This window comes from Oncorhynchus gorbuscha, linkage group LG02 (genome assembly GCF_021184085.1).
Source record: "Oncorhynchus gorbuscha isolate QuinsamMale2020 ecotype Even-year linkage group LG02, OgorEven_v1.0, whole genome shotgun sequence".
Lineage (NCBI taxonomy): Eukaryota > Metazoa > Chordata > Actinopteri > Salmoniformes > Salmonidae > Oncorhynchus > Oncorhynchus gorbuscha.
In genome coordinates this window covers 98,888,277-98,901,327 of record NC_060174.1, presented here as the reverse complement: position 1 = coordinate 98,901,327, position 13,051 = coordinate 98,888,277, and the positions used below count along the sequence as shown (strand labels likewise).

At 46.0% G+C, this 13,051-nt stretch overlaps 1 protein-coding gene across 4 annotated transcripts in view; it reads left to right on the top strand.

Moving 5' to 3' along the window:
- LOC124014045 (AF4/FMR2 family member 4-like) overlaps positions 1–13,051 on the top strand; it is a 30,302-nt gene that overhangs the window by 8,392 nt on the left and 8,859 nt on the right. The window contains exons 1-2 of one of the 4 annotated variants that reach the window (XM_046328735.1): positions 742–965; positions 7,452–7,578. In XM_046328735.1, coding sequence (XP_046184691.1) covers positions 7,456–7,578 — 123 coding nt within the window. In that variant the 5' untranslated portion in view covers positions 742–965; positions 7,452–7,455. Of the gene's footprint in view, positions 1–741; positions 966–2,467; positions 2,644–4,818; positions 4,853–7,451; positions 7,579–13,051 lie in introns of those variants that run through there. The other 3 variants (XM_046328728.1, XM_046328744.1, XM_046328719.1) reach the window with 3 other exon arrangements.

Sequence of the window (13,051 nt, the reverse complement as noted above, 5' to 3'; positions counted from 1 at the left end):
AGCTTTAAGAACCAGCTGTCAGAGCAGCTCACAGATCACTGCACCTGTTCATAGCCCATCTGTATACAGCCCATCTATCTACCTCATTCCCATACTGTATTTATTTATTTAGCTCCTTTTGCACCACAGTATCTCTACTTGCACATTCATCTTTTGCACATCTACCATTCCAGTGTTTAATTGCCATATTGTAATTACTTCGCCACCATGGCCTATTTATTGCCTTAACCTGTTGTGACGAGGGGGCAGTATTTTTATTTTTGGGGAAAAAAACGTTCCTGTTTTAAACGGGATATTTTGTCAGGACAAGATGCTAGAATATGCATATAATTGACAGCTTAGGATAGAAAACACTCTAAAGTTTCCAAAACTGTAAAAATATTGTCTGTGAGTATAACAGAACTGATGTTGCAGGCGAACGCCTGAGAAAAATCCAATCCGGAAGTGCCTCCTGTTTTGAAAGCGCTGCGTTCCAATGCGTCCCTATTGAGCAGTGAATGGGATATCAACCAGATTACTCTTTCTCTGTATTCCCGAAGGTGTCTACAGCATTGTGACGTAGTTTTACGCATTTATGTTGAAGAATACCTGTAAGCGGCTACATTGCGCTAGTGGTCACCTGATGCTCCCAGAGAGATTCTCGCGTATAATACAGAGGTAGCCATTACTCCAATCGGTCCTACTGAAAAACTAATTGTCCCGATGGATATATTATTGAATAGATATTTGAAAAACACCTTGAGGATTGATTATAAACAATGTTTGCCATGTTTCTGTTGGTATTATGGAGCTAATTTGGAATAGTTTTCGCTGTTTTCGTGATTGCAATTTCCGGGTGATATCTCAGCCAAATGTGAAGAACAAACGGAGCTATTTCGCCTACAAAAATAATATTTTTGGAAAAAAGGAACATTTGCTATCTAACTGGGAGTCCCGTGAGTGAAAACATCCGAAGCTCATCAAAGGTAAACAATTTAATTTGATTGCTTTTCTGATTTCTGTGACCAATTTACCTGCTGCTAGCTGGACAAAATGCTATGCTAGGCTATCGATAAACTTACACAAATGCTTGTCTAGCTTTGGCTGTAAAGCATATTTTGAAAATCTGAGATGACAGGGTGATTAACGAAAGGCTAAGCTGTGTCTCAATATATTTCATTTGTGATTTTCATGAATAGGAATATTTTCTAGGGATATTTATGTCCGTTGCGTTATGCTAATTAGTGTCAGGCGATGATTACACTCCTGCATGCGGGATGGGGAGTCACTATAGGTTTTAACTCTCTTATTTGACCTTATTTGCACTCACTGTATATAGACTTTGTTTTTTCTTTTTTTTCTACTGTATTATTGACTATGTTTTGTTCATTCCACGTGTAACTCTGTGTTGTATGTGTTCGAACTGCTATGCTTTATCTTGGCCAGGTCGCAGTTGCAAATGAGAACTTGTTCTTAATTAGCTTACCTGGTTAAATAAAGGTGAACATTTTTTTATTTACACTTCTGGATTTTAGGCCTATGTCGTCATATTGCTGATAAAAAAAATGTATTGTCTTGAAATGCCTGAAGTGTGTTTTGAGCAGGGCTGACCCATCTACTAGTAGGAAATGGGCCCTACTTTAAACACATTGCTGCTAGTTTACCCAGTGCTCCAGGGCATAGTGGGGGAGGGAGTTTGTTGATGGGAAAACAGACTTTGGTTGGCTTTGGCATCCTCAGTCATGAAGACTTTGGTTGGCTTTGGCATCCTCAGTCATGACATCACAAAGAGGTGAGGCTCAATGGCATAACCTTTCCTTTTATGGAACTAAATGGACTGTTCCATTTTCCAGGAAGAGGTTGCTATTCTCCTGTTGACACTTTCCATATTTTTCCTCCTAAAGTGTAGGCGAAGACATTCACTATTGTGATTGTTCCACTATTTTAGACCCAGGTGTTTTGCTCCCGTCTATTCATCTTCCTTTGATTGTCTTTTTACTCTATTGATTTTGTTTAGATTAGATGAATTAGTTGAGAAGGGCTGTGTTTTTTCTTCTGGTCTACTGCTGGGCTTGTGATGTATAGGCACACTTGATGATCCTGTCCTAGCACAGTGATAGGCATGTCATTCCATCTTGTAAGAATTATTCGCTGTTCCAATTATTTCCTTAATTAACATTTACAAAGACCCGTAACCTCTTGTCAGTACTATTTTGCGTTACTGCATTACAACTCATTTATCCCAAATTTATTTATTTATATATATATATATATACACACACTCAAACGCCTACAAGAGTGTATGACACATTGTGCACTCATGCAGACAACCCCCCCCCCCCCCCCTCTCTCTCACACACAGAGCCTCCTTTCAACTTCACCTATTGTCCCCTGCCTTTGGCACACCCGCTGTTCGGCAGGGTGGTATCTCCCGTGAACTAGCAGTAACCTCCCTCTCCCTGAGTCAGATTTATCTCTACTCCAAGGAATTACTGTAATGTCCTCTGTAGATCAGGAAACCCAGTTTTGAGAACGTCTCCTCGTTAAAGGAATACTACCAGAGAGCAGACTGGCAGAGCATGACAACACTTCTGAATCCCCTGGAGTTTCACTGAATCCCCTTTCTAATGTTTCAGTGGTTTGCGCCCTGTTGCCTCTGTCAGGGTAAGCAACACAACTAGTTGGTTTCTCTTGTTGGCTTTCCGTCTACATTTCCTGTGAAGAGTTTGTCTAGCTGTTGTGCTAGTCAGACTGTCACCAAACTTCATTATCAAATTGTGATAGTTGGCGATATGAAGGGTGGAATTGTCAGTTTCTCAAAGAAGCATGGCCCTAAACTCATGGTCTTCAGACACCTGTTATTGTATCGGTTTGTCATATAGAAGTGAGTTCAGGAAGCCTTATTACCAGTACAGTAGGTCTTCTTTGGTAGCACAGCTTTTTTTTATTTAAATCAGTACTAAAATATGAGTAAAAAGAACCTTTTCAAGGTAACACATTACACACAGGTATAGTCTTTCATGTTTGGTAGCAGTGTCTTCAGTATTAGTAATATGTACTGAACAAAAATATAAGCGCAACATGCAACAATTTCAAAGATTTTGCTGTGTTACAGTTCATATAAGGAAATCGGTCAATTGAAATGAATTCATTAGGCCCTAATCTTCACATGACTAGGAACACCGATACCTTAAAAAAAAGGTATGTATAAAACCAGTCAGTATCTGGCGTAACCACAATTTGCCTTATGTAGGGAGACTCTTCTCTGTCGCATAGAGTTGATCAGGCTTTTGATTGTGGCCTGTGGAATGTTGTCCAACTCCTCTTCAATGGTTGTGCGAAGTTGCTGGATATTGGCAAGAACTGGAACACGCTGTTGTAAATGTTGAGCTGGAACACCCCAAACATGCTCAATGGGTGTAATGTCTGAGTATGCAGGCCATGGAAGAACTGGGACATTTTCAGCTTCCAGGAATTGTGTACAGAACCAGAATTGTGACATGGTCCCGTGCGTTATCATGGTGAAACATGAGGTGATGGCGGCAGATGAAGGGCACGACAATGGACCTCAGGATCTTGCTACGGTATCTCTGTGCATTCATATTGCCATCGATAAAATAAAATAGTGTTCGTTGTCTCTAGCTTTTGCCTGCCCATACCATAACCCCACCGCCACCATGGGGCACTCTGTTCATAACGTTGACATCAGAAAACTGCTCACCCACACGATGCCATACATGTGGTCTGCGGTTGTTAGGCCAGTTGGATGTACTGCCAAATAATCTAAAACCACGTTGGAGGCGGCTTATGGTAGAGAAATTAACATTAAATTCTCTGGCAACAGCTCCGGTGGACATTCCTGCAGTCAGCATCCCAATTGCACACTCCCTCAAAACTTGAGACATCTGTGGTGTTGTGTGACAAAACGGCACATTTTAAAGTAGCCGTTTATTGTCCCCAGCACAAGGTGCACCTGTGTAATGATCATGCTGTTTAATCAGCTTCTTGATATGCTACACCTGTCAGGTGGATGGAATACCTTGGCAAAGGAGAAATGCTCACTAACAGTGACGTAAACACGTGTGCCTGTAATTTGAGAGAAAAAAGCTTTTTGTGCTTATGGAACATTTCTGGGATGTTTTATTTCAGCCCATGAGACATGGGACCAACACTTTACATGTTTTGTATTTTTGTTCAGTATAGATCAGATTAAGCTGGTCCACGTATTGCTACAGTGTGTTGTTTAGTGGAGGCGGCTGAGGGGAGGACGGCTCATAATAATGGCTGGAATGGAGTCAACGGACTGGTATCAACCACATGGAAACCATGTTTTTCATGTGTTTTATGCCATTCCATTGACTCCATTCCAGCCATTACTATGAGCTGTCCTCCCCTCAGCAGCCTCTACTGGCCCCGTTTCAATTTGAAGGAAAAATCCACTCAAACTATATTTCTGTTTTTGTTTCACTGTTGATACGGTCCCAAAGTGTTTGGCATGTCAGCAGTGAAGTTTAAGATATTAGACTTTCAAGAAGTGAAGTGTCACTTGCCACATCATCATGAGGTGGCAAGTAACACTGCTTTTTGAAAGTCCAATATCTTGAAACTTGACAACTGACATGCTAAACATAAGTCGAAGTTAAGTATAAGGCCTCATTCCAGTGTCATGTATTTTATTGGCTTGTTGATTACCGGTATTTAATTATTTTTTTATTTCATCTTTAACTAGGCAAGTCAGTTAAGAAACAATGACGGCCTACCAAAAAGGCGTCCTGCGGGGATGGGGGCTGGGATTAAACACACATCACGACGAGAGACACCACAACACTACGTAGAGACCTAAGACAACAGCATGGCAGCAGCACAAAACATGGTACAAACATTATTGGGAACAGAAAAAAGCAAGAAGCTAGAGACAACAATACATCACGTGAAGCAGCCACGACTGTCATTAAGAGTGTCCATGATTTTAGTCTTTGAATGAAGAGATTGAGATAACTGTCTAGTTTGAGTGTTTGTTGCAGCTCGTTCCAGTCGCTAGCTGCAGTGAACTGAAGAGGAGCGACCCAGGGATGTGTGTGCTTTGTGGACCTTTAACAGAATGTGACTGGCAGAATGGGTGTTGTATGTGGAGGATGAGGGCTGCAGTAGATATCTCAGATCTGGAGGAGTGAGGCCTAAGAGGGTTTTTATAAACAACCACTGGGTCTTGCGACGGGTATACAGAGATGACCAGTTTACAGAGGAGTATAGAGTTCAGTGACGTGTCCTATAAGGAGCATTGATGGCAAATCTGATGGCCAAATGGTAAAGAACATCTAGCTGCTCGAGAGCACCCTGACCTGCCGATCTATAAATTACATATCTGTAATCGAGCATGGGTAGGATGGTCATCTGAATCAGGGTTAGTTTGACAGCTGGGGTGAATGAGGAGTTATCACGATAGAGAAAACCAAGTCTAGATTTAACCTTAGCCTGCAGCTTTGATATGTGCTGAGAGCAGGACATCTAGCCATACTCCCAAGTACTTGTATGAGGTGACTACCTAAGGCTCTAAACCCTCAGAGGTAGTAATCACACCTGTGATTACTACCTCTGAGGGGCATTCTTCTTACCAAACCGCATGATCTTTGTTTTGGAGGTGTCCAGAACAAGGTTAAGGCCAGAGAAAGCTTGTGGGACACGTTTAACACAAAATCCGTGGAGGGGCCAGCTGAGTATAAGACTGTATCTGCATATAAACGGATGAGAGCTTCCTACTGCCTCAGCTATGTTGTTGATGTAAATTGAGACGAGCTTGGGGCATAGGATTGAGCCTTGGGGTACTTAGCCGGCACACAGGAATGCACAGGTGCCATTGAAACCCGTAGTAGGGTTGTTAATGCTCTCCAGATAATTTTCTTTAAGCCCCCACTTGCCTCAAAATATACAGCAGGTCATTTAATGGGATGAATATTGAGGGAGCTTTTACTGAGGGCCAGGACATTTGTATATCTGATCAGTCAGCATTGTCCCACTGAGTAAATGAGTAGTATGCATCTATAAATACTAATGACAGCATTCCCTCATCATTTTCTGAATCCTTTTCTGAATCATTTTAGTTAGGCAACACCTGCTCCTTATCTGAAGGTCTTTGGGAAAACGTTGTTAGGTTTTTATTGACCTATCTCCTGTTCCTCATTATTCAGACCATACGCTAAAAGGCCACGTGATGGGGTCAAATGTGTTGATGATACTGAATGGTATACATTTTGTTTTAATGGTGGCCATTGTACAGAAGCAGTTTCATGACTGTACCAGTTATGACTTTTGACACTTCCCGTTCCTGACATGTATGGTTAATGGAAGGTATAAAACCATCTGCTTTCAGTGATTACTCAACCCTGTAGCGTATAGTTTATTGAGCAGTCAGGGAATTGCCATAGGCCTTATGTAGCCTAGTCTAACCAGGAAACAGTTAAACAGCACACGTGCTGTGTTTTGAGTGGAGGTGGGGGACAGGGTAATCTTACTGTCATCACTCCTTAAATCATTGTTCTGCTCTTCACTGCAACAGAGAGGCCAGGGTAGGCCTGCGTATGTCAAAGTGTGAGCATATTTTTGGGAAACTACAAACTAACCTTAAAGTTAACTTCATGGAGATCTCTAATAGATCCCACTGTTCAGGTGATACCTGCCACACCTTATCTCTCGTGGAAGGATTTTTTTTTAGAACTCAGGATTAGAATGTGTACACATTTTCTCTGGGATTCTTGCAGTGATGATTTACCAGCCATTAGTAGAAATTATATTGATGTTCCTGTTGGCAGAAAGTCTTTTGGCCACATACAGTGTAGATTTTTTTTTTTTCATTTAGCAGACGCTCTTATCCAAAGCGATTAAGGTTAAGTGCCTTGCTCAAGGGCACATCAACAGACCTATCGGTTACTGGCCCAATGCTCTTAACTGCAAGGCTACCTGCTGCGTATAAAGGCCAAAAGCTTGTTTTCACATGTCATCAGAAATATTATCTACTATACTGCTATAGATGAAGACAAATGATGAACAACATGAAATGATGATTTGTTGTATATTTTTATTGGCTTGATATATTGAGGGTGGGTTATGTACTGTAGAAAATTGAAGTGGGTAGTTAAGAAGCAGTGTACGCAGATAGCCTAGCTGTTCAAATGCTAATTTCATTCATTCTATTGACTTAACTGTGTTATCTCTGTCCCACAGTTGTTCCAACATATACCATAATAAATGGTATCCTTTTGATCACCATGAATCATTGTAATAACTCTATAGACTTGTTTAGATGTTCTAGTCCCCTTTTAAGCCATTTGGAACATGCCCTTCCCCTAAGTTGTTGTGTCAGTATTTCTTTGTGTACTCTGCAGTGTCACTTGGTGTTTTTTCATGTAGACAGAAGTATTTGGAAGCTGCCATTTTCTCTTCTCCACGCTTAGTGACTGTGTCTCTGTTGTTAGCAACATGAACCGTGAAGACCGGAATGTGCTCCGTATGAAAGAAAGAGAAAGGAGAAATCAAGAAATCCAGCAGGGAGGAGAGGCCTTTCCAGCTCACTCCCCTCTCTTTCCTGAACCTTATAAAGTTGTAAGTTTATTTTGTTATTCATTTTGTTTTGCTTCTGTCATTTAGTTAACTATTGGAGTTCAGACTTTTTGTTTCTCCTATAGTCTAAGTATTCGCTTTATTCTATGATTGATTTGCAGGATTCATTGATTGATAACTCTTTTTAAAACAGAGAAGACCCTACTTGTTTTTATATCTGAACAGTGGCAGGGAGAGAGTGAGGTAAGTGCATTGTTTGGGGGAACTGCATCAGCTGCAGGTAATGTGGGCCCAAGGCTGTTGCTTGCTGCTCAGGGGGAATTTAAGGCTCAGGCCTCGCTGGCTGAGGTGTCCTGCCCTCGCTGGCTGAGGTGTCCTGCCCTCGCTGGCTGAGGTGTCCTGCCCTCGCTGGCTGAGGTGTCCTGCCCTCGCTGGCTGAGGTGTCCTGCCCTCGCTGGCTGAGGTGTCCTGCCCTCGCTGGCTGAGGTGTCCTGCCCTCGCTGGCTGAGGTGTCCTGCCCTCGCTGGCTGGGTGTGTCCTGCCCTCGCTGGCTGAGGTGTCCTGCCCTCGCTGGCTGAGGTGTCCTGCCCTCGCTGGCTGAGGTGTCCTGCCCTCGCTGGCTGAGGTGTCCTGCCCTCGCTGGCTGAGGTGTCCTGCCCTCGCTGGCTGAGGTGTCCTGCCCTCGCTGGCTGAGGTGTCCTGCCCTCGCTGGCTGAGGTGTCCTGCCCTCGCTGGCTGAGGTGTCCTGCCCTCGCTGGCTGAGGTGTCCTGCCCTCGCTGGCTGAGGTGTCCTGCCCTCGCTGGCTGAGGTGTCCTGCCCTCGCTGGCTGAGGTGTCCTGCCCTCGCTGGCTGAGGTGTCCTGCCCTCGCTGGCTGAGGTGTCCTGCCCTGCTGGCTGAGGTGTCCTGCCCTCGCTGGCTGAGGTGTCCTGCCCTCGCTGGCTGAGGTGTCCTGCCCTCGGCTGAGCCTGCCCTCGCTGGCTGAGGTGTCCTGCCCTCGCTGGCTGAGGTGTCCTGCCCTCGCTGGCTGGCTGAGGTGTCCTGCCCTCGCTGGCTGAGGTGTCCTGCCCTCGCTGGCTGAGGTGTCCTGCCCTGCCCTCGCTGGCTGAGGTGTCCTGCCCTCGCTGGCTGAGGTGTCCTGCCCTCGCTGGCTGAGGTGTCCTGGCCCTGCGCTGGCTGAGGTGTCCTGCCCTGGCTGCCTGCCCTGGCTGGCTGAGGTGTCCTGCCCTCGCTGGCTGAGGTGTCCTGCCCTCGCTGGCTGAGGTGTCCTGCCCTGTCCCTGCCCTCGCTGGCTGAGGTGTCCTGCCCTCGCTGGCTGAGGTGTCCTGCCCGCTGGCTGCCTGGCTGGCTGAGGTGTCCTGCCCTCGCTGGCTGAGGTGTCCTGCCCTCGCTGGCTGAGGTGTCCTGCCCTCGCTGGCTGAGGTGTCCTGCCCTCGCTGGCTGAGGTGTCCTGCCCTCGCTGGCTGGCTGGCTGGTGTCCTGCCCTCGCTGGCTGAGGTGTCCTGCCCTCGCTGGCTGAGGTGTGTGAGGTGTCCTGCCCTCGCTGGCTGAGGTGTCCTGCCCTCGCTGGCTGAGGTGTCCTGCTGGCTGAGGTGTCCTGCCCTCGCTGGCTGAGGTGTCCTGCCCTCGCTGGCTGAGGTGTCCTGCCCTCGCTGGCTGAGGTGTCCTGCCCTCGCTGGCTGAGGTGTCCTGCCCGCTGGCTGCTGGGCTGAGGTGTCCTGCCCTCGCTGGCTGTGTCCTGCCCTCGCTGGCTGAGGTGTCCTGCCCTCGCTGGCTGAGGTGTCCTGCCCTCGCTGGCTGAGGTGTCCTGCCCTGGCTGCTGGCTGGCTGAGGTGTCCTGCCCTCGCTGGCTGAGGTGTCCTGCCCTCGCTGGCTGAGGTGTCCTGCCCTCGCTGGCTGAGGTGTCCTGCCCTCGCTGGCTGAGGTGTCCTGCCCTCTGCTGGCTGAGGTGTCCTGCCCTCGCTGGCTGAGGTGTCCTGCCCTCGCTGGCTGAGGTGTCCTGCCCTCGCTGGCTGGCCTGCCCTCGCTGGCTGAGGTGTCCTGCCCTCGCTGGCTGAGGTGTCCTGCCCTCGCTGGCTGAGGTGTCCTGCCCTCGCTGGCTGAGGTGTCCTGCCCTCGCTGGCTGAGGTGTCCTGCCCTCGCTGGCTGAGGTGTCCTGCCCTCGCTGGCTGAGGTGTCCTGCCCTCGCTGGCTGAGGTGTCCTGCCCTCGCTGGCTGAGGTGTCCTGCCCTCGCTGGCTGAGGTGTCCTGCCCTCGCTGGCTGAGCCCTCCTGCCCTCGCTGGCTGAGCCCTCCTGCCCTCGCTGGCTGAGCCCTCCTGCCCTCGCTGGCTGAGGCCCTTTTAGTTTGTCTTTCCTTCCTTACTCCTTCTCACAAAAGAGCTTGAGGTAAGTGCATAACCCCCTAGCCCCTTTTGTCCCATCAAAGGTCATTGTGGGCAATAAACAGTCCACATGTAAAGGGGACCTGCATACTGATATCTGTAGGATGCGTGTATGGCACAGTGCCCTATCATATCGCGGTTCATTAGTAGACCAAACACTTATTGTTTTTGATGCTTACCAGGCCTCTGTAGTCAACTAAACCACTGGTTCCCAACCTTTTTCTGTTACTGTACCACTGACTTAATTTTGTTCTGTCCATAGTACCCCTGAAGAACCCCCCCATGTGCATTTTGACCAGTAAGCCTATGGTGTCATGATTCTTCTCAAGTATCCCCAGGAGACCTAGTACCCCTGGTTGGGAACCACTGAACTAAACAACAGTAAAGTTGGTTTAGGGATGAACGTTCACCATGAGCACTGATGTGGGCCAGAGCTCTCAACCCGCCAACTCAATTATTTCAGCCTCTGGCTGAGTCTAATCTTTGCCACTAACCAGATTTAAACAGAGATTAGTGGCTCCTCTCTTAGCTAGAGGACCCATGAAGGACGGCTTGGAATGCATCCTGACAGGTAGCAAATGGAAAGGTGAGTCCTACCTGGAAAGCCAAGTCTTTTGCCCCCACATAGTGAAAAGTAAGCAGCTGATTTGCCGATTTTAAGAATAGGACCCAGGGAAGTGGCTCTCCCACCGTCATCCGTAGACAACCAGGGCAGCCGTGTTGTGTTCAGTTTTTAGAGCCCTGGGTTTACTGTTTACCCATGACGTTACAAAATGAGGCATGTAATGTAGAAATGGGAAACATCAACTGGCAAACTTAAACTCCCATCTTCTCATCTGGGCAGTAGAATGCCGCTTTGTGATATTTTCTAGAGAGTTAAGTGACATGAGTCGTGACCAGTAGTATTCATGGTCAAGTAAAATTAGTTTACTTTGTCCTCCTCTAAATTCCATGGCTCTTACTTTAAAGATCCATTTAACAAAGCTGCCATTGAAGTTTTACATTTTTACACTGCTAGAACAGATGCAGCTCAGCTTTCCCCAGTCAGAAGAAAAATGCTGATCTTAAATGTCATTGTGACTTTAGGCCTGTTGCTTTTCTCTTTGAAGTATATTGCTCTCTGATGATATCATTTTTGAAGTGATCTCCTGAGCACTTTGTAAATGTTGTTTTAAAACTGGTGCATGAATTGTAAAAGATAAGATTCGATGTGACCTTTTTTGCTTTATTGTTTGCTACCAAAAGCCCTTCTATCAAAGTGTAGGCCTTGCATGGTGGCACACTTAAGCATTGTACACAAACAACATATTGCAAGGCAACCCCCAATCACTAGTGTGAATGGGATCTTTTCTCCTTTCCTCACAAGTGCTGTCTTTCCATCCATGTCAGACAAGCTCTGTGTAGCACGTGTTCTTACATTTCCTGTTACAGATATTGGCTTGTGTTTCTCACCCCACAGCTTGTATGTGTCAGAAAGAATTGGTTTGGGGCCCCCATATGAAATTGGATATGCGCCACACTCTGTGGTTTACCTCTTGTCATCTGTAGTGGGAGTGATTGATTAACCTCTAGTGTAGCCATGGAAAGGCCTTATCTCTCTATGCAGATGGACCCCAATGGTCGTGAGGCGGCTGAATAAGCCAATCATCCCTTGTTTGATTAGTTGATAGGGCTCTCTTCAATATTGATTAAGCTTTTAGAGGGCTAATAGTTTTTTTTATGTTATAAGAAACATTGAAGGATCTCTTGCCTCAAAAGAAAAAAAGGGTTATTCGTAATTTGTTTTGCCACAAAAAATACATTTGGGTAGCATATTTCATTCATGTGCAGTGCCTTCGGAAAGTATTCAGACCCCTTGACTTTTTCCACATTTTGTTAAAGCCTTATTCTAAAATGTATTAAATAAAAATAAATCCTCAGCAATCTACACGCATCCCTCTTAATGACAAAGCAAAAACAGTTTATTAGAAATTTTTGCAAATGTATTAAAAATAAAAAACAGATGCTTTATTTGCATAACTATTCAGACCCTTTGAATGAGACTCAAAATTGAGCTCTGGTGCACCCTATTTCCATTGATCATCAAATCAAATGTATTTATATAGCCTTACATCTTTGATGTTTCTACAACTTGATTGGAGTCCCAGATCTGGGGAAGGATACCAAAAAATGTCTGCAGCATTGAAGGTCCCCAAGAACACAGGGGCCTCCATTCTTAAATGGAAGAAGTTTGGAACCACCAAGACACTTCCTAGAGCTGAGCAGTCTGGGGAGAAGGGCCTTAGTGAGAGGTGACCAAGAACCTGATGGTCACTCTGACAGAGCTCCAGGGTTCCTCTGCAGAGATTGGAGAACCTTCCAGAAGGACAACCATCTCTCCTGCACTCCACCAATCAGGCCTTTATGGTAGTGGCCAGACGAAAGCCATTCTTCAGTAAAAAGGTACCTGACAGCCCGTTTGGAGTTTGCCAAAAGGCACCTAAAGACTTGCAGACCATGAGAAACAAGATTCTCTGGTCTGATGAAACCAACATTGAACTATTTGGCCTGAATGCCAAGCGTCACGTCTGGAGGAAACCTGACACCATCCCTACGGTGGAGCATGATGGTGGCAGCATCATGTTGTGGGGATGTTTTTCAGCAGCAGGGAGGCAAAGATGAACGAAGCAAGATCCTTGGTGATAACCTGCTCCAGAGCGCACAATATCTGACTGGGGCGAAGGTTCACCTTTCAACAGAACAATGACCCTAAGCACACAGCCAAGGCAACTCAGGAGAGGCTTCGGGACAAGCCTCAATGTCCTTGAGCGGCCCAGCCAGAGCCCAAACTTGACCCAATCGAACGTCTCTGAAGAGACCTGAAAATAGCTGTGTAGCAACACTCCCCATCCAACTTGACAGAGCTTGAGAGGATCTTCAGAGAAGAATGGGAGACACTTGCCAAATACAGGTGTGCCAAGCTTATAGCGTCATACCCAAGAAGCCTTGTGGCTATAATCGCTGCCAAAGGTACTTCAACAAAGTACTGAGGAAAGGGTCTGAATACTTAGGTAAATGTGATATTTTTATATAAATTAGTAAAACAAAATTCTAAACCTGTTTTTGCTTTGTCATTATTGGGTGTTGTGTGTGTA